We start from the raw sequence: 24,835 nt of genomic DNA, 5'->3' as shown, positions 1-24,835 counted from the left end.
GTTCGGTGTGTCGTCCTGTCTTGGTGCCGTCATGTCCTGCTGTCTTCTTGTTCCACGTCCCGGTCAGTCAGTCAAGTTATTGTTTAAGTCATGTCAGTTTACCGAGTCTGTATTTTGAGTTGCTTCAATAAACCCTGGTCCAAGCTGCACTTGGTCGTCCTGCTCCATGCTCCACCACCCGACCGTGACAGTATGAGCCCATCCAGAATCGTGTCATTGCTTGGCTTTTCGATGCATTTGGTGTAACGAGCGCGCTTCGCAGGTGCAGGGCAACATATCTGCTTCCGAGGAAGAGTTTTAAGTTCGGGACTCCTTCTCCTCTGTTTTTTTTTCTTTTTCTTCATGGTGTCCCTCTTCAGTCCCTCTGACTTGGATTTCCAGGTGAAGTAAAAAATGGCTCGGTCCAATTCTAAAAGCAACTTACTTGCTGGGATGAAAACAGAACTGATTAGTAAAAGCAAGGGTAAAATCACCACTTTTATGGTTAAAATTCTCTCTTCTACGGTCAGCTCTCTTAATCCCCCAAACCCAAGAACAGATACTACACTTTATCTTAGCCAAAAGGCAGAGAAGCGATGGAGTATGCGAGTGAGGGACTCGCTTACAGGCTTCCCCGTCTACCCATTCTCACCAACGGTTTGTTAGAATAGGCCTCTTTGGCACATGTGATTAGCTAGGGAGCTTGAGCTATGCCATTATATCGCTGTAACACTTTTCTTGCTTTATTAGCTTTCTCTACTCTATGAAACCCTTTGCACATATGTAGAAGTCGCTCTCGGTTAAGATGACAAGGTCACACATTATCACACAGGCTAGGCAGTCGCCTCCTTGCAGGAAGGCGGCCAGAGTAGTATAAGAGCAGGAACCTTGGCGCTGGGAGAGGAACCTTCTTCTGCATCTCGCAGAAAGGGCTCCACAGCTGTGCATCAATCATTTTGGCATACATTAAATAGTTAAACTGTGAAGGCTTTCTCTTGGTAATTACTGTTAGCATATCGAGCATTAAAGATAAAGAACTGGGAACAAACCTAACAGGTTACAGTACGGAACAGAGTGCTGCTCTAATGGGCACTAAAAAATCGGCAAACTTGTCTGATGACTTATTTGTTCACTCTTCTTCATCCGCAGTAATGCATGTAGTAGTTCACGAGGCATGTATGTGTCCCCTTTGACCAGTCTCTATCCAAATACACAGTGTAGATACCTATTAAAATGGTAGACCCGATGAACATGAAAGGCAAAGATTGAGAATTTGCCAAGAACTTTCCAGGGTCATCATATGTACAACGGCTGCGCCAAAAGGAGTCAGGCCAGAAGAATAGAGCGGAACTAACACAAGATTTGAACGCACGCCTTAGTAGAGACTGAGAGCCTAAATCCAGCGCTTCAGCGACACTACCTACCAACTGCAGTTTCAACATTGAATTTTGTTGACATTTCTAATAAAATGTGAAAGTGGATAAAAAGTTGGTTTCTCCACCAGCATCCAGGTTAGTGCTGCCCGACTGAGCTTTGTTCATAATGTAATGAGTGACAGTCAGAATCCAGTTACGAGTTGGAACCGAATGCTTGTTAGCCGATTAGAGGACTTGATGAATTGCTAGCACTGAGCAGCAGAGTGGCGCAGCGGGAGCGTGCTGGGCCCATAACCCAGAGGTGGATAGATCAAAACCATCCTCTGCTGTTTGTCTGGTTTGGACCTTCTTTCAAGTCATGCTTTTGAGAAAAAATGTCGTGCGCATTATCTTTTCCACACGTTGGTTGTGCTGCACCTGGAGGCGGGGCTCGAAGGCGAGCGTCTGGTGGCCGGGCCTTCGCCCATGGGGCCCGGCCGGGCACAACCCGAAAAGGAAACGTTGGTCCCCCTTCCCATGGGCTCACCACCTGTGCGAGGGGCCAAAGGGGTCGAGTGCAGTGTGAGCTGGGCGGTGGCCAAAGGCAGGGACCTTGGCGGTCTGATCCCCGGCTGCAGAAGCTAGCTCTTGGGACATGGAATATCAAGTTCAAGTTCAAGTTCAAGTTTACTTTATTGTCAAAGATCTCTGTAACAGGGTTACCACAGAAGTTTGAAATTGCATTTTACCAGTCTCCAATGTGCAGATTAACTAAAAACATGCTGATAAACATGTGCAGTACTATACAATAAAATACTCTCTCTCACATTCACACGCACGCACACACACACACACGGTGTGTAATAAGAGTATTGACAATACAGACCCACACACACACACACATACATACACAGCAGCAGAAGTACAATCAGTGGTCATAGAAGTAAAGTGAAAAAGTGTATAACTGTATATAAGGTGCAAGAGTAAAGTGCCAAGTGGCATGGTGACTTTGGAATCTTCAAGTGGTTTTCCTCAGTGTGTTCATGAGTCTGATGGCTTGAGGAAAGAAGCTGTTACTCAGTCTGCTTGTGCGGGACCGCAGGTTGCGGTACCGCTTCCCTGATGGTAGAAAGGAGAACAGTCTGTGTGCAGGATGAGTAGTGTCTTTGATGATGTCCATTGCCCTCTTGGTACAGTGTGAAGTGTACAGTTCCTGAATGGCTGGAAGGGGTGACCTGATGATCTTTTCTGCTGTCCTCACCACCCTCTGCAGCGCCTTTTTGTCTGCAGCTAGGCAGCTGCCATGCCAAACAGAGACGCTGCTGGTCAGGATGCTCTCAATAGCACCTCTGTAGAAGGTGGTGAGAGCAGAGGTGGGGAGGTCGGCTCTTCTCATCCGTCTCAGGAAGTGGAGTCGTGTCTGCGCCTTCTTGACCAGTGCAGTGGTGTTGGTAGTCCATGAGAGGTCATCAGTGATGTGCACTCCCAGGAACTTTGTGCTTTTCACAGACTCTACTGCACTGCCGTTGATGATGAGTGGGATGTGTGTTGGTTGTTTCTTTCTGAAGTCCACAGTGATTTCTTTTGTTTTGTTTACGTTGAGAAGCAGATTGTTCCTATCACACCAGGTGATGAGTTGCTGTACCTCCTCTCTGTATGCTGAGTCATCGTTGTCTTTGATGAGGCCCACCACTGTTGTGTCATCTGCAAATTTGATGATGTGATTCGTTTCAAATCTGGCAGAGCAGTCGTGGGTCATCAGCGTGAACAGCAGGGGGGATAGCACACATCCTTGCGGCACCCCGGTGTTTATGACGGTGGTCGCTGAGGAGTTGCTTCCGACTCTGACTGTCTGCGGTCTGTTCGTTAGAAAGTCCAGCAGCCAGTTGCACAGTGGAGTGCTGACGCCTATTGTACTCAGCTTGTTCACCAGATGTTGGGGGATGACTGTGTTGAACGCAGAGCTGAAGTCAATGAACAGCATCCGCGCGTGACTGTTTTTGTTCTCCAGATGAGCCAGGCAGAGGTGGAGTGCTGTTGCTATGGCATCATCAGTGGAGCGCTTGGGGCGGTAGGCAAATTGGTATGGGTCCAGAGTAGTGGGGAGGGTGGATGTTAAGTGGGTCTTCACCAGTCTCTCAAAGCACTTCATCATGATGGAAGTGAGTGCTATGGGTCTGTAGTCATTCAGTGATGATGCCGGTGACTTCTTGGGTAGTGGTACGATGGTGGTAGCTTTGAAAATTGCTGGTATGATGGCTTGGTTCAGAGAGGTGTTGTAGATGTCTGTGAGGACGTCAGTGAGTGAGTCTGCACAGTCTCTGAGCACGCGCCCGGGTATGTTGTCTGGACCTGCAGCTTTCCTGGGGTTCACCTTGAGTAGGGTCCTCTTCACGTCCGCTGGGTCCAGTTGAAGTGTTGTGCTGTCTGGGTGTACTGGGGTTTTTGTGGGTGTTGTGGTGTTGTTTTCTTCAAACCGGCTGAAGAAGGTGTTGAGAGAGTTGAGGAAGTCTATGTTGTCCTCACACGGTGGGGGGGATGGTTTGTAGTCTGTGACTGACTGGATGCCTTGCCACAGGCGTCTTGGGTCTTTTGTGTCAGTGAAGTGTGAGTTGATTTTTTGACCATATGCACGCTTGGCTACTCTCACGCCCCGGTGCAAGTTGGCCCTAGCAGTCTTGAGGGCCTCCTTGTCCCCAGACTTGAAAGCAGCGTTGCGTGCCCTCAGGAGCTCACGTACCTCCCTGGTGAACCAGGGTTTTTCGTTTGCTCTCACTGTAATGTCTTTGGTGACGGTTACATCTTCCACGCACTTTGTTATGTATCCAGTTACAGAGTATGTGTATTCGGTGAGGTTGACGTCCTGGTTGGTGGTGGCCGCCTCCCTGAAGACAGACCAGTCTGTGCGTTCAAAACAGTCCTGTAGAGCTGCTGTGGAGCCCTCTGGCCAGGCCCTGATCTGCTTCACAGTTGGTTTGCTTCTCGTCAACAGAGGTCTGTAGGCTGGAATTAGCATAACAGAGAGATGGTCTGATGAACCCAGGTGGGGGTGGGGAACCGCCCTGAAGGCCTGTCTGATGTTTGTGTAGACCTGGTCAAGTGTGTTTTCTCCCCTTGTTGCAAAGTTCACACACTTGTGGAAGTGTGGCATTACTGTTTTCAATTTGGCCTGGTTGAAATCGCCAGCGATTATGCAGACCAAGTCCGGGTGTGTGTTCTGTAGTGTACTCACAGACTTGTACAGTATGGAGAGTGCGTCCTTTGTGTTAGCGCTGGGGGGGACGTAAACAGCTGTGATGTTGACGGTATTGAATTCACGTGGTAGGTAGAATGGACCGCAGTTGAGGGTTAAAAACTCAATGTTCTCTGAGCAGTGACTTGTAGTAACGACAGCGTTTGTACACCAGTTGTTGTTAATGTAAATGCACACACCACCTCCTCGAGATTTACCCGTGCTGGCGTGGTTTCTGTCCGCGCGGAAAGTTGTAAACCCATCCAGTTTAATGGCGCTGTCCGGAATGTTGTTGTGAAGCCACGTCTCTGTGAGGATGACCGCGTTGCATTCTCTCACCTTTCGTTCTGTAGTTAAGTCCAGCTTGAGATAGTCCATTTTATTTTCCAACGACCGCACGTTTGAAAGGAGAATAGATGGAAGTGCTGTTTTGTGAGGGTTTCTCTTTAGTCGGTGTGTGATGCCGGCTCGGGAACCTCGCCTTCTCCTCCGGCGTGTGCTCAGACTCCACCCCCGCTTCAGCTGCTTCCAGTGTCGGCTGGTGGGGGAGGGGGAGCCCGCTGCCTCGGAGGTTCCTTTGTCTCGGGACATTATTCCAAGACCGCGAAGAGTTTCACGATCCATGGCAAAGTTAACTCCGGATATATCCTTTGTGCAGTTGTTGCTTCTAAGTCCCAATAGTGTACTTCTGTCGTATGCGATTCTCGGAGACGATTTGGACGGTACATTTAACACAAAACACACATTTTTATCGGGAGCCAGCTTGGCCGCAGCCTCACAGGGCGCCGCCATCTTTGATCAACCTCATCTTTGAATATCACCTCTCTGGCTGGAAAGGAGCCCGAGCTGGTGTGCGAGGCAGAAAAATTCTGACTAGATATAGTCGGACTAGCCTCCACGCACAGTTTGGGTTCCGGTAGAAGCCCTCTCGAGAGGGGCTAGACTCTCTTCCACTCTGGAGTTGCCCACGGTGAGATGTGTCGAGCAGATGTGGTGGGTATACTTATTGCCCCCCCGGCTGGGCGTCTGCACATTGGGGTTCACCCCGGTGAACGAGAGGGTAGCTTCCCTCCGCCTTCAGGTGGGGGGGACGGGTCCTGACTATTGTTTGTGTCTATGCCCACCCTTCTTGGAGTCCCTGGAGGAAGTGCTGGAGAGCGCTCCTTCTGGGGACTCCATCGTTCTACTGGGTGACTTCAATGCTCACGTGGGCAATGGCACCAGGACTTTGTAGTTGTGTCATCAGATTTGCGGCCGCATGTTTTGGACACTCGGGAGAAAAGAGGGGCGGAGCTGTCAACTGATCACCACCTGGTGGTGGGTTGGCTCCGATGGTGGGGGAAGATGCTGGTCCGACCTGGCAGACCCAAACACTCTGTGAGGGTCTGCTGGGAACGTCTGGCAGAATCTCCTGTCAGGAAGAGCTTCAACTCCCACCTCCGGCAGAGCTTTTCCCACGTCCCGGGGGAGGCGGGGGTCATTGAATTTATATAACTCGACCTCTACGTTTTAAGCTTGATGAGCCAAAATATCAGATCTTGCTCTTGTTTCCTACCGTTTTAGCCTATTTGTTTTATCCAAATCTGTTCAATCTCTGATTATAATCTGTAGCCCTACGTATTTTTCAAATTTTTATTTATTTATTTATCAAATCTCCTCAGTTCTGTCAAACTCAGTGCACAATGAACCTCCCTTCCACTTTGAACCAAGCTTCACCAAATTTGGGAACGCCGTAGCAAGGAGTGCGATTTGGTTGTCGGACACTCCAAGTCCATATCTTTTTGCCGCACTTCACCCTCTCAAGTTGGTGTTCTTTTGTTGTTGCTTCAGAGCGACCCCATCCATCACTCTTGAATGAGTCCATTGTTCAAATGAGTCAATTTTCATCATTGTGAGTTCCTCCGCTTTTCACTGTCTTTTCTCGTCCCCGAGGATGTTGTCTGTCCTCCGGAGTGTACTTGTCCTCCTCCAAGCACAACAGCAGTCTTTTCTTGTCCTTCGCCAAAGGTCAAAGGTGCTTCAGAGCCAGGCACCATTTTGTAGTTGTTCACGGCTGCAGGCGAAGTCTCGGATTGGGTTTCAGGGACTCTGACACTGAGAATGACAGGCTGGGACATCAAACTTGTAAGACTATTTCCAAATGTAGCTGCTTCCATCAATTTGCTGGTAACGTTTATTTACCAAACTTCAAATTCTCCTAATAACAGCGGTCTCGGTTTTATATCGTAAATCCTGCAACTCATCCTATTTTTGAGCTACATTTTATCTATAGTTCCAATTTAATCGGACAGTATGTTGTCTTCAGTATCATTATTGAAAATCAACTCATCGAGGTCTGCTTTCCACATCAAGCCCTGATCTGTATGTCTTGACCTCTCACATGTTATTGTCATGCTTGCTCAAAAATGTGACTTAGAGTATGGTGCTGTGAATTCTCAATCTCCCCAATGAAATTGGATCCCACCTCGTAGTTCTTATCGTTCTCATGTTCCTGTTAGCCTGCAATTGTCCAAATCAAAAATGTTTTCTTTTAACTGTCTTTCTTTTGAACCTCTAAATCTCTCGTGTTGCTAACCTATCTACACCAGAACAAAAAAATTACCACAATATAACACCAAATGTATTCGAAAATTCATTGTCATAACGTGTTGTATTATTACTATCTTCCACTATCTGTCCTACTCACTCCCCCCTTTTTGAGGCTTGGCAACGCCCATGCCTCACACCTTGACAAACTTTTTGGGAGAATGCGTTCTTTACTACATACGATTCCATCATCATTTAAGTTGACTTTCTTTCCAAAACGCTTCTCAATTTCTCAGTTCACACATCTTCTGCATGTGTTACTGGTTCTCCAGTTTTTTTTCTTCTAGTTAATTATCAATCCAAAAGCTATGTGTTTCTTTCTAACATTCAACCTGCTCAAAATCACTCTTTCATCGAAGTCGCTCTACTAATTTTCTATAGTAGTCGCCAACGACTTCAACCATTCAACCTGTAATTTCTTTTCATTCAGGCTATCATTCATCAATGTTCATTTGCATCTCACACGCAGTCTCCAAAAAGGAGTCTTTCTATCACATTGGTCCCAATTCATCCAAGCTCACCACACAACATTCATATATCATTTTCAACTCAGGTTTCCTGGTAGAATAATCCACCAATTCAAAAAAACTTAACTAAAACAAACAATTGGCAAATTAATCTGAATTTTTTCTTTGTTTTTACATTTGAAGAACTCAATCTCTCAGATTTAGCTTGCATTTAGAATTTTGTATAATCTTATAACACAACCAATCAATTATTCCTATTAAATGTAGCATTGCAAAATCTTAAATTCACAATTTAGCTTCTCCCAATTCCTGAAAGCATGTTCTGTTGTTTTGTTAACTCCGAATTTCTCATGAGGGCTTGACACTAACATGCACTAGTGTGGATTAGTTTCTGTTCGCAAACAGATTTCTCTCTTTTTCTTTCATTTTTATCTGTCAAAATTGTTTCTGTTCTGCGGTGTAAATTGAATAGACCACAGTCTAGCAAATTTTTTTATACTAAAACTTTAGCCAATGTTCATCATTTTAACATATACGCACACACATGCACAGCTCTCGCATGCAAAAGGTAGTTCCCAGCACCAATGATTCGTCACAGGCTGGCCATTTCCTGTGGTCGATCATGAGCTGGTCCCTCCCATGCACACGAGGACAGCACATTCTACTTTTATTTATTTATCTTCTAGAAGCAAGTTGCATTTCTTTACCACTTGATTTGCATATTTTAACTTCAGTGTAACACAATTTGATCCCTATTCATTTGTAATTGGGCCTACAAACAGCATTGTCATACTTCTTGTGTGGACAGGGGCTCTAACAATCTAAAACGATTTTTGATAACCTGACAATGACATGTTTTGCTGTCATATGGGAGAGGTTTCAGATCTTTTAAATTTCGATACATGATTTGCATAGGACCGGAAACTCCTCTTGCCCCTTGCTTGAGCCGCGGCTTGAGCTGCGGCCTTGCACCTGCTCACAGGGGCCTTATTGTCTCCTGGTCTGACAAACACTTGTGACCGCATCAGTTTTCATCTTTCTAGCTTTTGTCTCTTGAATTCGTTCTCATCTCTTTGTGAAGATTTCAACCACACTCTAGCACTTCTACCACTTCAGCATGTATTACATACAATTAAGAAATCTACTTGCCATGAACTTCTCGTTTTAAAGAAGAGCAGAGCAAGAGATTTACCGTTCTTATTTCCCATCTTAATTTTAGTAGCTTAAGGTTTTACAATTTTTTTTTTCAATTTTTTTTCTTTGAGGATCCTCAATGCAGGTTTAAATTGACCTTTCGACAGATTACTAGCCTGTTTTATTGCCGTGGATCAACGCTAGAACTGCTTCTTAGTCAATTTATCCTACCAGTCACACAATCACACAAGTTATCCCTGCCTACGCGAAGTCCTCCTTTTAAAAAAAAAAAGAGCTGCTTCATCCATTGAGGGGACTCTACAACACCCCCCACCTTCCCTGGGAACTAAAGACAAAAGTCCTTGTCCCCAGCCCTGCCAACGCGAAGTCCTCCTTTTTTTTAAAAAAAGGAGCTGCTTCATCCAGTGAGGGGACTCTACAACACCCCCCACCTTCCCTGGGAACTAAAGACAAAAGTCCTTGTCCCCAGCCCTGCCAACGCGAGGTTGTACTCCCTAGAACAGTGGTCGTCAAATAATGATTCACGGAGGTACTGAGATTTTAAAACAGTTTGAGAACCACTGCTCCAAAAGAGACACCTCATCCAGAGGGGGACTCTACAACACCCCCTCCTTCCACAAAACTTATTCCTGTGCACTTCTTCCTTTTTACGCGTTTCACAAGCAACAACACAATCACACAACTTCAGGCCTTTAACTTACTTGTCCCCTGGTTCGTTGCACTGCCGGGTCCCGTCAATCCACCTCTGTCAGACGAAGGCAGACCTAAGATGCTGGCCCAGCGAAGAATTCTCTTCCCAGGACTTTCTCTTCCAGGTCCTCCTAATGGACGCTGGCTTGTCGACAATGCAGCACGTCCTCCTTCGCCGGTCAGATGGTGGGTATGAGGATCCCGGGTTTCGGCACCAAAATGTTAGAGATTTGCTCACTCCAACTTATTTTGCAAGAACCACACAGGAGACAAGGCAAGTTCTTTTAGACACCTGCAGGTGGAGAGATCACTCGCTTCAGGAATGAAATCTGCCCTCCTTCCTGCACGTGGATATTTATTAAGAGAAACAGAGTGGGGGTATGGGTAGGCTGGCTAAAGCCCTTGTCCTCTAGTCTAAACATGTCAGGGGATGTTTTACGACCTTGAGATAAGGAGGACAAGGTAAGGTATTTATTACCTGTTGCATTCCAACATAATCCTACGATAAAGATAACCTGGAAAACCCTAACACTAGTGCTGTGTTGCATTGGTGTGTGCATGAGGAGGCGGAGCTTCGCTACCGCCAGCTGACGCAAGAATATCAAGCGCTGCAACGAGCCTACGCGCTTCTCGCCCAGACCAGCGGAGGGGACTACGACGCCGAGAAGGAAATCAAGGTGGCGCCCCTTCCCGCAACCCCCGGCCGGGTCGCAGCCTCCCCGTTCTCACCCAGCCTCGGGTGTTCTCTGGTCTGAAAGGAGGAGGAGGAGCCTCCCTCCTCCTCCTTTCAGACCAGAGAAAAGCTGATGGTAGAAATGGGTCACTATCAAAGCAGAGTAGCAGATCTGGAGTCAGCGCTGACGCAACAAGGACAGGTAAGCTCATCAATGAGCACACCTTTTTCTCAGACAAAATAGCTACATTCTTCAGTCACTCATTCGTCTGGCATTACTGGACCAACCCCCCCCCCCCTGAACGTGGCTGGGAAAATGCGGAGAAAAGCAAATGTCATTTTCCAGTCAACCAAAGAATTTGTGGATGAAAATGACACAACATTCCAAAGCTGTCCACGCGTTTGTCTCTTCTAGAATGTCAAGTGGGTGGAGGAGAAGCAGCTGCTGCGTCAGAGCAATCAGCAGTTGGCCGAAAAGGTGACGGAAAGAAAGGCGCTGGGCGGAGTCGCTTGGCGTCACACCCGTCGGGAAGCCCCGCAGATGAGGTCTGACTGTCTTTTCAGGTCAGGCGGATGGAGGCGGAAGAAGCGCGTCTGAAAGAGCACATCCAGGATATCCGAGACCAAAACGAACTGCTTGAGTTCCGCATCCTGGAGCTGGAGGTGGGAAGACTCGCACAAGCGTGTTGAGGCCAGAGATGTGACAGACGGACGGACGGACGGATGCATGCCTCTGCCTTTCAGGAGAGGGAATGGCGCTCCCCCGTCTTGAAGTTTCTGCAAGTCCGTTTCCCAGACAGCCTCAGCCCTTTGCAGATCTACTGCGAGGCCGAGGGCGTGAGCGTACGTAAGGCATCCCTCGCAACCCTAACCTTAACCCGAGGTCCCAGAACACCTTACATTGCTCCTTGCGCCTTTCCCCCGGACATCGTCATCAGTGATCTGATGAAGAAGCTGGACATCCTGGGCGATAACGCCGTAAGTGTATGTCGAACTCCTTATGTTCGCACTCCACGAGACTCGGCGGCTCAAATGTGACTTTTGGAAGGCTTTGCGCTGAAAGAAGCTTGTTGACGCTGTGCCTTTGGGCTCTTGCAGAATCTCACCAACGAGGAGCAGGTGGTCGTGATTCACGCCAGGACCCTTCTCACCCTAGCCGAGAAGGTAACGGGCACGTCCACGCACGCTCTCGCATTCTGCTTATGTGACAGCAGCCTTTCCTCAGTGGTTAGAATACATCAAAGTGACCAAGTCAGCACTTCAACAGTAGATGTTGGACATTGAAAGTGAGAAGGTAGACAGACACGCGACATCAGCCAAGGGGAACTCCGGCAATGTGCCCCAACAATTCTGACCTTGAGCTGTGCTAGGATATGTTCTGTAAGCAGAAGGGCTACCTGGATGAAGAGTTGGACTTCAGGAAGCGTTCCATGGACCAGGCTCATAAGGTAAGCCGCCCTCAAATCTCCCGCTGGACCACTGATGGACGAGGATTGCGGCCCAGAGGATCCTGGAGCTAGAGGCCATATTGTACGAGGCGCTACCGCAGCGGGACTGGCCCGCCACGGACGGCGAAAAAGCCAGCCACGCTGGCGTGAATGACGTGCTGACGGCGGATCAGAGAGAAGAGCTTAGGAGCGCCGTGGACCAATGGAAGCGAGCCCTGATGTGCGAGTTGAGGGAGCGCGACGCTTGCATCCTCCAAGAGAGAATGGATCTGCTGCACAGCGCGCAACAGGTAAGGGCCCAAAGCCAGCCCGGCACTTACTTGCACGCTTACTGGCTTTTGAAGGCCGCTTTCCATTTCTCCGTCCTAGAGGAACAAAGAGCTGAAAGAATTCATCGAAGCTCAGAAGAGACAAATCAAACAATTGGAGGAGAAGTTTCTGTTTCTCTTTCTATTCTTCTCCTTGGCCTTCATTCTGTGGCCCTAACACCAGCTGGTGAGTGAGCTCCAGCGGCACCGCACTCGACACTTCCGATACACCGCCAGCCGGTCTCAGACGTTGGCAGACGCTCCGATGCCGACGTATACCCCCCGCCACAGTGACAGAGGCACCGCGTCACACCGGCGCTCATCCAATCAGAAGGCAGGAAAGGCAAATTCACATGCAGGGCACTCTTGAACCAGAAGAGAGCGCCACAAAAAACGGTTGTTGCCCCAAACGCGCACTAAAAAGGGTCAGAATAACAAGAGTCCCACCGGCCAGCCGGGGCCACCCGTCCATCCATTTCTTCAGGGGGGAAAAAAATTGGAGTCACCGGTGAGTACATTTTGCATTTAGCTCTGCTTTTCTGCTTCTGTCTTCAAGTGTGTGGCATCCTGCGACCAAAGATTCAGCCAACCCCAAAGCGGTTGACCTCAACGTCCCACCACCATGCCGACAAGAGCAGGTAACGTGATGCTTTGGACATCCTTCCGTCTCAGATGCCCAAAAGTACTCTTTGCCACATCTGCGGCAATACGGTGTCTTTTCAAAGGTGCAAATAAATCCAGCGTGGGCGGAACACGCACGTCTTCGTTTTTTCCCGCTTTGTTTGTGGGGGGGGGGGGGGGGGGGGGGGTTGTGCGTGTTGGCTTCACTTGAGTTCAATTTGGTATTTTGGTCAAAAGCGCATGTGGTGAAATTCCACAAAGTAGGATGGGCAAACACATTCCAGTAAACTATTAGTGTCAATTGGGCTCTCGAAATGGCAGGGAAAAGATGCACAGCAAAACGGAAATATGTAGATGAACACAGGACGTTTTTATCAGAGTGGGAAAGTTTCTATTTTTTGTTGAACGTGATGGCAAACCATTCTGCCTGATACGTTAGACCTCAGCGCATTTCAAAGATTCAAATCTTCAGCGCCATGCACTTCAGCTCACTCCATGGCTAACATTGATCAGGCGTCGAACCCGCAACATCATGCTTAAGAGGTGGACATGCTAACCAGTGCGCCATTATGTCAACGCATAATAACTAAGTCTACTGATCAAAACAGCGGTTACTATATGACGTCGCTACGTCGTGGTCAAGTGACGCAGACAAGACATCAATGGACGGACCTTCCTCCGAAATTAGAATCCGTGGGCAGAGTTAACTTGTTTAAAAGGGAGTGGGCAGAAGAAATATTTAATTTATTTAAATCTATTTTGAGTGCACACCATTATGCCAATGCATAACAACTGTAAATCTACTAAATGGAATGTCTGCTGTACGCGCACTTGCTCCTTTTTTTTCTGCTCCTCTTACTTATTTATTTATTGTTGTGTTATTTATTCATTATTTATTCAGCACGCTTTTGTTATACTTGTTTACTTGTTTGTCTGTTGTGAGCCATGTCTTGTCACCGTGGGATAGGGGGGAACGAAATTTCGGTTTCTTTATGTGTCTTTGGCATGTGGAGAAATTGACAATAAAGCTGACTTTGACTTTGACTTTGAAAACAAAACAGCGGTTGCTATATGACATCTGCCACGTTGCGGTCACGTGACAGACGTGACGTCGATGGGCGAAACTTCCGCCGGAATTCAAATCCGCGGGGAGAGTTAACTTGTTTAAAAGGGAGTGGGCAGAAGAATTATTTAATTTATTCAAATCCATTTGGAGTGTGCGCCATTATGTCAATGCATAACAACTGTAAGTCTACTAAACAAAACAGCGGTTGCTATATGACGTCTGCCACGTCGTGGTCACGTGACGCGGACGTGACGTCGACGCCTACTTTACATCCCACCGATCACAGGACCCCTCGGCTGCATAACCGCGCCCCCTTCCCAACCAATCGGATTTGCTATACGCGAAAACGACGCCAATGGGCGGGCTCTTCCGCCAGAATTTAAATCCGTGGGCGTGGCTCGCAACAGGAAGTAGGAAAATGTTGACAAAGACACAGCGGATGGTAACATACGACTAACGAGAGAAATATTTTTATTTTCTGCTTGCAACTGGACCGTCCAGAGTGTACACGGTAAGTACAACTCATCGTTTTTAAAAAGAAGTACTTTTGTTGCCCTGAAAAGCGAGTGAGTGTGGCGTTTGGGGGGAACGTCGAATTTCAACGATTATTTCGACTGGTCAACGGTTGTAAATGATTGCGTTGATTAAAAACTTTATTTAACTCTACTCTTAACTTTGCCGTTTCAGATATGCGGGTATTACACCGCGGAAATGACGTCAATAGGCTGAACTGTCACCAAAATTCAAATCTGTGGGCGCAATGGCCTTGAGCGAGACAACGGATACAAACACGACGACTATCAACAGAAATATCTTTATTTTCTGCTTGCAAGTGGACCGTCTAGAGCACATATGTCAGAGTCAAGGCCCGCGGGCCACATCCGGCCCGCGAGAAGGTTTTGTACGGCCCCTGGGATGATCTTGATTTATTATTAGAACCGGCCCGCAGACCGCAGCAAGCCGGCAGCCCGCAGATCTTTCACACGCACCAATACTACATTTCCCACAATGCAACGGTGAAGCACCGAGCAGTAGGCTGCTTGATTTCAGTGTTTATTAGCAAAGCAGTCGTCAGCATAACTGTAAAATTAACCCTCAGATACCCATCATAAATGGCAAAAAGGAAGGTGGACACTGAGAACCGGGGGTTTCAAACAAGGTGGGAGTCGGAGTATATGTTCGCGGAGGTAGCTGGAAAATCTGTGTGTCTTCTGTGTGGAGAAAGTGTGGCGGTACTGAAAGAGTATTATCTGAGACATTATGAAACGAAACACGCGGACAAAAACAAGAATATAGACATGGAACAAAGGCTACAGAAGGCCGAGGAATTAAAACGAGGCCTCAAATCTCGACAGGCTCTGTTCGAAAAAGCCAAAACACAAGGCTAGGCTGCTGTCAAGGCCAGTTTTATTTTGGCAGAAGAGATCGCTAAATTAGCCCGGCCATTTAAGGAGGGGGATTTCATCAAAAACTGTCTGATTAAAGTTTGTGTTTTTACTCAGTTCAAGTTTAAAAGTTAAAGTTTAATATTTTTTTCACTGCATGTTACTTATCCTTGAGGAAAGTGTTGTTTTTGATTAACAGATTTCTGCACTTTATTTTATTGTATTTCAATCCAATTATATTTTTAAAATATTTCAGTTGAGTGGATAATAGAACATTGCTATTGTTTTTTTCTTTGAAGTAAATTTAGCTCACTTTTGCTAAAATAGAAAATATAGGTTACTGGTGGTGCCTTGAATAATACAGGTTTCTTTCATTTAATGTTCATGTTATGGGGATTTTTATATAAAGGAAATTTGTCTTTTCTGTCTGTTGAAAATTAAAGATTATTGACAAAGCCATAAGAAAATATTGCTTTATTTATCTGATCATATTGGAATATATTTGTTAGGTTTTCAGTAGGTTCAATTAGGTTCACTAGACTACATGCGTCATTTAAAAAAAAATCAATGAACATTCGATCAGTCCGGCCCTCGGCTTGTAGCTAAATTTTTTATTGGGCCCTCCGTCCATTTGACTTTGACACCCCTGGTCTAGAGCGTACACGGTAAGTACAACTCATTGTGTTTAAAAATATTTACGTTTGTGTAGTTTGCATTGCGTTACATCTGTGAATGTTGGTTGAGGCTAAATGTTAATGTTTAATTTCCTTCCTTTAGGTTCCACGGTGTTTGTTGGCTGTAAGTTTTCCACTGCAAGAAGAGGCTCGTATCATTGACCAGGAGCGAGCTACAAGTATCATTGACCAGGAGCGAGCTACAATGGTGAGTAGCCATAACATTCATGTTAAACACTTCCTATTTCATGTCTAACAGTACTTGATTTAACAAATAACCATAAATAAATACAGTGTGGGCACTGAAGTTAACATATGTGATTATACTGCCTAATCCGTCACCGAGTATATTGTTGCAAAGTAATATAAGATCCAAAGTTGTAATTCAGAATAGTTTTCAAAAGAAGGCCATTAGAATTATATACAAGTCTGATTACCCTGAACATAATAACAAGCTATTAATTAAATCACAAATTCTTCAACTCAAAGATTTGGTAGATTATCAGACAAATAATGTCTAACAGTAATTGATTTAACACATCACGATAAGTAGATTGAGTGTGGGCACTCTCAAGTTAACATATGTGATTATACTGCCTAATCTGTTACAGAGTATGTTGTTGCCAAGTAATGTAGAATAGATCCAAAGTAGTAATCCAGAATAGTTTTGAAAAGGCCATTAGAATAATAAACAAATCTGATTACCTTGAACATAGTAACAAGCTAAGTGTTTAATATGTCCTATGAAGTCAAAATTGGGCACCATCATGTGGTGAAATTTGGAATTGCATCACATCCAATTTTGCCTGGGAACAAACAGATTAAATAAATCTTAGTTTTGAATAAGCCACTCCTTCTCAAACAAGTAAACTCTGCCCATTTTGCGCAGTAGATGTTCTGTTAATATCTAGTATTTATACAAAGTCATAATTTAAATTGCTTTCAACCTTCATTCATCGGTTCAACCAACATTACTCGCTCTTATTACCAATTTGTATCGATTTAACTAAGCGTTTAATACTTCCTATCAGGTCTCAAGTCAAGATTTGGCAAAATACAATTTCAGCAAATCCAATTTTGCCAGGGAACAAAAATAGATTAAATAAACTAAATAAGTCTTCTTCCCATTAAATACATCAGAAAAGTTTGTCTTGTAACCAGTCCTCTTCAAACAAGTAAAGTCTGCCCATTTTGTGCCGTAGATTTTGTGTCTATGCCTAGTATTTATACAAAATCATAATTTAAACGACTTCTTTCCTTCATTCACTTTGGAAATTTGGAATTGCAGCAAATCGAATTTTGCCAGGGAACAAAAATAGATCAATTAAACTAAATAAGTCTTCTTCCCATTGAATAAATTAAAGAAGTCTGTCTTGTAACGAGTCATTTTCAAACAAGTAAAGTCTGCCCATTTTGTGCCGTAGATTTTGTGTTTATGCCTAGTATTTATACGAAATCATAATTTAAAGGATTTCATTCCTTCATTCACTTTGGAAATTTGGAATTGCAGCACATCAAATTTTGCCTGGGAAGAAAAGTAGATTAAATACATTTAATAAGTCTTACTACTTCCCATTAAATAAATTAAATATGTCTTACTTGTTCCCACTCCTTTTCAAAAAAGTAGTTTAAAACGAGGGCCCTTCACTCAACCTTTAACCCTATTTATTCACCTTCTAGGCTAAGTGTTAAAGGCTAAATGTTAAAGGCTAAGTGTTAGAGGCTAAGTGCCAGAGGCTAGGCGCCAGAGGCGAGTTTTTGTGGGCTGAAGTTTTAGTAGGGTTAGTGTGAATACAATCCAAAAGAATACAACAGAATACAATACAATACAATATAATACATAGATTAAATTCAATAGCTCTTACTACTTCCCATTAAATAAATTAAATACGTCTTACTTGTTCCCAATCCTTTTCAAAAAAGTTGTTTAAAACAAGGGCCCTTCACTCAACCTTTAACCTCAACCCCGCACGTCACATTGTGTTGTATCTGTGAATGTTGGTTGTGGCCAAATGATAGTTTTCTTTCATTCGTTTAGGTTCCACGGTGTTTGTTGGCTATATGTTTTCCACTGTCAGAAGGATGAAAATACAAAGTACAACGCTTGGACGTGGGCAAAGACGTCACCGGTGAGTCCTTCCTGTTAAGGATCGGACAGTACAGCCAAGTGCGGGACGACGGACTTTATTGGAAGGGGATGAGGGGAACAGCCGGCGCTGGAGCGGCGATCGGGCTGGAGAGGACAAACGGTTCTGCGGGGGTTTCGAATAGTCAAGCGAGTCAAGTTTCTCCGGGACTGATGAGCGAAGCAGCATCAAGGGACAGACTGGCACTCGGTTCTGGGCTTGCGGCGCTGATATAGCGCTGTCCATGAATCCGTGGCAGGTGACGGTGATTCCACTGACAGGGGGGGCGTGGTCCCGTCGCAGGTGGCACCAACACGTGACAGAACCCCCCCCACAAGGGACGGCTCCCGACGTCCCCAGGAACCGAAAACAACAAAACAACAACAACAACAAAAAAAGGAAGGCAATACCCCGGGCGGCCAGGTGGAGGGGTCAGCACCCCGCTGAAACGTCCGACACCTCGCCAGACGCAGGCTCGACGGGCGCGGGGGCAGAAGAACCCGGTACCGGTGGGCAAGACCTCCCCGGACCCTCACCCCTGGTCCCCTCGTCCCTCCTCGGGCGCCCGCGCCGAGGACCCGGTTGGTCCGGATGACAGCGATGGAACTCCGTGATGAGCGAACGGTCGAGTATCCAGCGGCTCGGAACCCAGGAGCGGTGCGCGTCGTCATAACCCTCCCAGTCCACGAGATATTGTAGGCCCCGACCACGCCGCCGCGATCGGAGCAGGGAGCGGACAGCGTAAGCCGGGCCCCCATCGACGAGCTGGGGCGGCGGCGGCGGAACGGGCGCCGGCGCCAACGCGCTCTCATGGATGGGCCGCACACGGGACACGTGGAACGTGGGATGAACCTTCATGGAGTCTGGAAGGAGCAGACGGACTGCGGCCGGGCCAATCACCTTCTGGATAGGGAACGGTCCAACAAAGCGGGGCGCCAGTTTGCGGGATCCCGCTCGCAGCGGCAAATCCCGCGTCGAGAGCCACACACGCTGCCCCACTCTGTACTCCGGAGCCGGCGTCCGGTGCTTGTTCGCCTGGCGGGCGTAGCCTGAAACAGAGCGGAGAAGAGTGACCCGGCCCCTCGCCCAGGCACGATGACAACGGCGGACACAAGCCTGGGCCGACGGGCACGCCGCACCACGCTCCTGGTGGGCGAACAAGGGTGGCTGGTACCCGAAGACGCAGTGGAAAGGCGAAAGTCCCGTGGCCGAGGTGGGAAGGGAATTGTGAGCATACTCTACCCAGGAAAGCTGTTGAACCCACCCGCGCTGGTCCCCGGCGGCCATGCATCGGAGAGCCCTGCCCAGTTCCTGGTTCAGGCGCTCCGCTTGACCGTTGGACTGAGGGTGAAACCCCGAGGAGAGGCTGGCCGTGGCGCCGAGGAGTCGGCAGAACTCCATCCAGAAGGTGGACGCGAATTGAGGTCCTCGGTCTGACACGATGTCTTGTGGAAGACCGTGGTGACGAAACACCTCCCGCACCATGATGGACGCCGTCTACTTCGCAGATGGGAGCTTAGGCAGAGGGATGAAATGTGTCATCTTGCTAAAACGGTCTACCACCGTGAGGACCACCGTGTTTCCCTCTGAGGGGGGGAGGCCTGTGACAGTCAATTGACAGGTGAGACCAGGGACGCTGGCGAACCGGCAAGGGTTGAAGCAGCCCGGCCGGAGGACGAGTAGACGTCTTGTAGCGGTTACAGATTGAGCAGGCTCTGACGTAATCGCTGGTGTCCACTTGCCAGGTGGGCCACCAGAAACGCTGAGCCACCACGTACCTCGTGCGTGCAGCGCCGGGATGACAGGCCAGGCGTGAGTCGTGCGCCCATTGCAGCACGGCCGATCGCAGGCCTTCAGGGACGAACAGGCGACCCTCCGGGCAGTTGCTGGGGCCGGGTTGATCGCGTGATGCGGTTTCCACTTGGCGTTCGATCTCCCATGTGAGAGCCGCCACCCGAACCGAGCTCGGGAGGATAGTGGGAGGCGGACCCTGTCCCTCCTCCCCACCAGGAAACAAACGCGACAGGGCGTCCGCCTTCGCGTTACGGGAACCCGGTCTGTAGGAAAGAGAGAACTCAAACCGGTCAAAGAACAGAGCCCACCGTGCTTGTCTCGCGTTCAGTCTCTTGGCCGATCTCAGATACTCCAAGTTGCGGTGGTCGGTCCAGACAATGAACGGAGTGGTGGCGCCCTCCAGCCAATGTCGCCACTCCTCCAAAGCCAACTTGACGGCGAGGAGCTCACGATTACCGATGTCATACTTCCTTTCTGAGGCTGACAAACGGCGAGAAAAGAAGGCACACGGATGGAGACGATCGTCTAAGCGGCTACGTTGAGACAACACCGCCCCGACACCCACGTCCGAGGCGTCCACTTCGACCACGAACTGTCTGTCGGGATCGGGAACTCTGAGGATGGGAGCGGATGTGAACCTCCTCTTAAGCTCCTGAAATGCCTGTTCCGCCCGTTCTGTCCATTTGTATGGGGAGGCGGGGCTGGTAAGGGCGGTGAGTGGCGCGGCCACCGTGCTGTATCCACGGATAAAACGTCGCTAAAAGTTCGCGAAACCTAAGAATTGTTGCAGCCGCTTGCGTGTCTCGGGAACAGGCCATGACGTGACCGCCTCCACCTTCCCAGGGTCCATTTTGATGGATCCCTCACGCACCACGTAGCCGAAGAATTTGACAGAGGAGGCGTGGAACTCGCACTTCTCTGCCTTCACGTAGAGCGAATTCTCTAGGAGGCGTCGCAGCACCGCCCAAACATGCTTGATGTGCTCAGGAAGCGAGCGGGAGAAGATGAGGATGTCGTCCAAATAAACGAACACAAATTTGTCCAGCATGTCTCGTAACACGTCGTTTATCAGGGACTGGAAAACTGCTGGGGCGTTGGTGAGCCCAAACGGAACCACCAAGTACTCGTAGTGTCCGCTCGGGGTGTTGAAAGCCGTCTTCCACTCGTCTCCCTCCCGGATGCGGATCAGGTGGTAGGCGTTGCGAAGATCCAGCTTTGTGAAGATGGTGGCACCCTGAAGGCTCTCAAAGGCGGAAGAAAGAAGAGGCAGAGGGTATCGGTTCTTTACGGTGATCTCGTTTATTCCCCGGTAGTCGATACACGGGCGGAGCGTGCCCTCCTTCTTCTTCACGAAGAAAAACCCCGCTCCCGCAGGTGAAGAGGACGGCCGTATGATACCGGCTGCCAGGGACTCCCGGATGTATTCCTCCATAGCCCGGCGCTCAGGAGCGGACAGGGAGTAGACGCGTCCCTTGGGAGGGAAGGTGCCGGGCAACAGGTCGATGGCGCAATCGTAGGACCGGTGTGGAGGAAGAGAAGCGGCCCTGGCTTTACTAAAAACCTCCTTGAGTTCGTGATAAACTGCTGGGACATTGGAGATGTCGGGACTGTACCTGGGCAGGGCTCTGCCGAGTGGGCTGGTGGCCGCCTTCAGGCACACTCGATGGCAGCGTTCGCTCCACTGCCGTACCACCCCCACCTCCCAGTCCAGCACCGGGTTGTGCTGCCGCAACCAAGGGTGCCCCAGGATGAGCTGCTGTCCTAGGAGGGAAAGAAGAAAAAACTGGATGGTCTCGTGGTGATTGCCGGAGAGCATTACCTTAACCGGTTCCGTCACGAAAGCCACCTCGCCAATCAGACGGCCATCAATGGCACGCGCGGGAATGGACGGGCTCAGCGGGAGGAAGCCGACACCCCACTGACGCGCCAGGCTAATGTCCATGATGTTCCCCTCCGCGCCGGAATCCACCAAGGCCGCCACGTTCTGGTCGCCCGCCGCAAGCTGGACACGTGCCTGTAGCGTGAGTGTGCTGGGACTGGGAGAGCCGGTGCTGGTCGAGCTCACGCGGATCCCCCGACGCCGCGTGAGCTCCGGCCTTTTAACGGGCACCCCGCCACCCGATGGCCCCCCTCCCCACAGTAAAAACACAAGCCCAGCGAGAGGCGTCGACGGTGCTCCTCCGAGGGAACCCGAGCCCCTCCCAGATCCATGGGCTCGGCGGGTGGTGTGGTTGACGGGTCCCCAGCAGACGGAGGAATGTGGCCACGCGGATTCCGCGGGAACCTCCTCTCCCGATCGCGCCGCCGCGTCCGGATCCGCAGGTCTACTCGGGCCGCCAAGTCCATCGCGCCCTTCAGGGTTCGCAGGCGATCGTAAGACACCAGTTCGTCTTTCATATACTCGGCGAGGCCGTTTAGGAATGTGCTAACGAGCGCTGGCGCGTTCCATCCGCTGCTGCCGGCCAACGTCTGGAACTTAAGGGCGTACTCCGCGACCGATCGGCTACCTTGACGCAGCGTCGCCAGTTCCTCGGCGGCGTCTTCGGCGGCGGATCCCAGGTCGAACAGGCAGAGCAATTCCTCTGCGAAGGCGTCGAAGGAATCGCATGCCGGGGCCATCCTTTCATACTCTGCCCCATAGCCGCGCCTCGCCCGTGAGGTGGGTTAGAACGAACCCGACCTTGGCTGATTCTGACGCAAACGTGACGGGCTGGAGGCTGAACATTATGCGACAGTTGGTCACAAACGCCCTCACGTGCTTGGGATCGCCGTTGAACTTCTCGATGTTGCCGAGGCGGGGCTCCGGGACGTCCACGAGCCTCCTGGCCTCGGCAGACGGGCGGTGCTGTGACAGCCGGGGACGCAGCCACCGACAGTCTCTGGAGGGCTTGGGCCATCTCCTGCTGCTGCAGCTGTTGTTGCTGACCAACCTCGATCAGGTTCCGGATGTCGGCGGACAGGCTGCTGATGGCGGTCTTGGCTCGCTCCAGTCGGCTCAATGCCTTCTCGTCGTTCGCTTACTGCATAGCGTTGGCCAGTCTGTACTGTTAAGGATCGGACAGTACAGCCAAGTGCGTGACGACGGACTTTATTGGAAGGGGATGATGGGAACAGCCGGCGCTGGAGCGGCGATCGGGCTGGAGAGGACAAACGGTTCTGCGGGGGTTTCGAATAGTCAAGCGAGTCAAGTTTCTCCGGGACTGATGAGCGAAGCAGCATCAAGGGACAGACTGGCACTCGGTTCTGCGCTTGCGGCGCTGATATAGCGCTGTCCATGAACCCGTGGCAGGTGACGGTGATTCCACTGACAGGGGGGGGCGTGGTCCCGTCGCAGGTGGCACCAGCACGTGACACTTCCTTCCTATTTATTTACCTTCTAGGTGCTAGAGGCTAAGTGTTAGAGGCTAAGTGTTAGAGGCTAAGTGTTAAAGGCAACACAATCCGAACAACACAACACAATACGAACAACTCAACACAATACGAACAACACAATACGAACAACACAACACAATACGAACAACACAACACAATACGAACAACACAACACAATACGAACAACACAACACAATACGAACAACACAACACATTACTAACAACACAACACAATACGGACAACACAACGATACTGCACTGAACAACACGATACCGCACTGAACAACATGATACCGCACTGAACAACACCATCCCGCACTGAACAACACCATGCCGCACTGAACAACACCATGCCGCACTTAACAACACCATGCCACACTTAACAACACCATGCTGCACTGAACAACACCATGCCGCACTGAACAGCACCATGCCGCACTGAACAACACCATGCCGCACTGAACAACACCATGCCGCACTGAACTACACCATGCCGCACTGAACAACACCATGCTGCACTTAACAACACCATGCCGCACTGAACAACACCATGCCGCACTGAACAACACCATGCTGCACTTAACAACACCATGCCGCACTGAACAACACCATGCCGCACTGAACAACACCATGCCACACTGAACTACACCATGCCGTACTGAACAACACGACGCCGCACTGAACAACACGACGCCGCACAAACAGTTTTAGATAATATTATGTCGCAGTCATGTGACGCGGACATGACGTCAATAGGCGGAACTCACGGCAAAAATTTAATCCGTGGGCGTGACTTGCAACAGGAAGTAGGAAAGCGGCAATGCTGGCAAACAAGACACAGCGGTTAGTAACACGACGCCTAACAAGACAAATATTTTTGTTTTCAGCCTGCAACTTGACCGTCTAGAGCGTACAGGTAATTACAACTCATTGTTTTGAAAAATATGTTTTTTTTGTGTAGCCCTGAAAAGCGAGGGAGTGTGGCGTTTGGGAGGAACGTCGAACTCGGCGTCTGCTTCCAGCCACAGACGCCAAATTTCGACGATTATTTCGACTGGTCAACGGTTGTAAATGATTGCGTTGATTAAAAACTTTAACTCTACTCTTAACTTTGCCGTTTCAGATATGCGGGTATTACACCGCGGGAATGACGTCAATAGGCTGAACTCTCGCCAAAATTCAAATCTGTGGGCGCAATGGCCTTGAGCGAGACAGCAGATACAAACACGACGATTATCAACAGAAATATTTTTATTTTCTGCTTGCAAGTGGACCGTCTAGAGCGTACACGGTAAGTACAACTCATTGTGTTTAAAAATATTTACGTTTGTGAATGTTGGTTGAGGCTAAATGTTAATGTTTAATTTCATTCCTTTAGGTTCCATGGTGTTTGTTGGCTGTATGTTTTCCACTGCAAGAAGAGGCTCGTATCATTGACCAGCAGGAGCTACAATGGTGAGTACCCCTTTCGTCGTCCATTTATGTGAAACACTTCCTATTTCACGTCTAACAGTACTCGATTTAACAAATAACCATAAATAAATACAGTGTGGGCAGTCAAGTTAACATATGTGATTATCCTGCCTAATATGTTTATCACAAATATGTCACTAATCACTAAAATGTTTGTTTATCACAACACCTTTGGACCTTCAGCAATCGATTATTTCCCTTCATCTACATAGAGACAGAACGATGGTGTCATAAACATCTCATTCATTTCACCAAATAACTTCACGCAGGTGGATAACGGCCGTCTCGGTCACGCTATGTTGCGTGATGCAGTTTTGAAGAACTAAATGCATTTATTCAATGAATAAGTCAAGCTAGATCTATGTTTATGATGTTGTAAGTTACGGTACCGATTGAAGTTGAGTCCGAAGCCAGTGGAAAACAGCACTGCG

At 48.6% G+C, this 24,835-nt stretch overlaps 1 protein-coding gene and 1 pseudogene across 1 annotated transcript; one reads left to right on the top strand and one right to left on the bottom strand.

Annotated features, from left to right (window-relative positions):
- Positions 1–369: 369 nt before the first annotated feature.
- LOC125992676 (U2 spliceosomal RNA) lies at positions 370–577 on the bottom strand (annotated as a pseudogene).
- A 9,616-nt stretch (positions 578–10,193) lies between these two features.
- LOC137839875 (janus kinase and microtubule-interacting protein 3-like) lies at positions 10,194–12,540 on the top strand. The gene is made up of 4 exons (XM_068649710.1): positions 10,194–10,339; positions 10,553–10,615; positions 10,702–10,818; positions 12,532–12,540. The coding sequence occupies exons 1-4, from the start codon at positions 10,271–10,273 to the stop codon at positions 12,538–12,540; spliced, it is 258 nt and encodes an 85-aa protein (XP_068505811.1). The 5' UTR covers positions 10,194–10,270.
- The last annotated feature ends 12,295 nt before the right edge of the window (positions 12,541–24,835 follow it).

Source organism: Syngnathus scovelli, unplaced genomic scaffold (genome assembly GCF_024217435.2).
Source record: "Syngnathus scovelli strain Florida unplaced genomic scaffold, RoL_Ssco_1.2 HiC_scaffold_23, whole genome shotgun sequence".
Classification (NCBI taxonomy): Eukaryota; Metazoa; Chordata; class Actinopteri; order Syngnathiformes; family Syngnathidae; genus Syngnathus; species Syngnathus scovelli.
Note: the sequence above shows the minus strand (reverse complement) of the source record. Positions and strands in the feature narration are given on the sequence as shown.

Coding starts and splice junctions, on each gene's coding strand:
- LOC137839875 (XM_068649710.1), top strand. CDS start 10,271: ATGGTAGAAATGGGTCACTATCAAAGCAGAGTAGCAGATCTGGAGTCA. Junction 10,340..10,552: donor CGCTGACGCAACAAGGACAG/GTAAGCTCATCA, acceptor TGTCTCTTCTAG/AATGTCAAGTGGGTGGAGGA. Junction 10,616..10,701: donor ATCAGCAGTTGGCCGAAAAG/GTGACGGAAAGA, acceptor CTGTCTTTTCAG/GTCAGGCGGATGGAGGCGGA.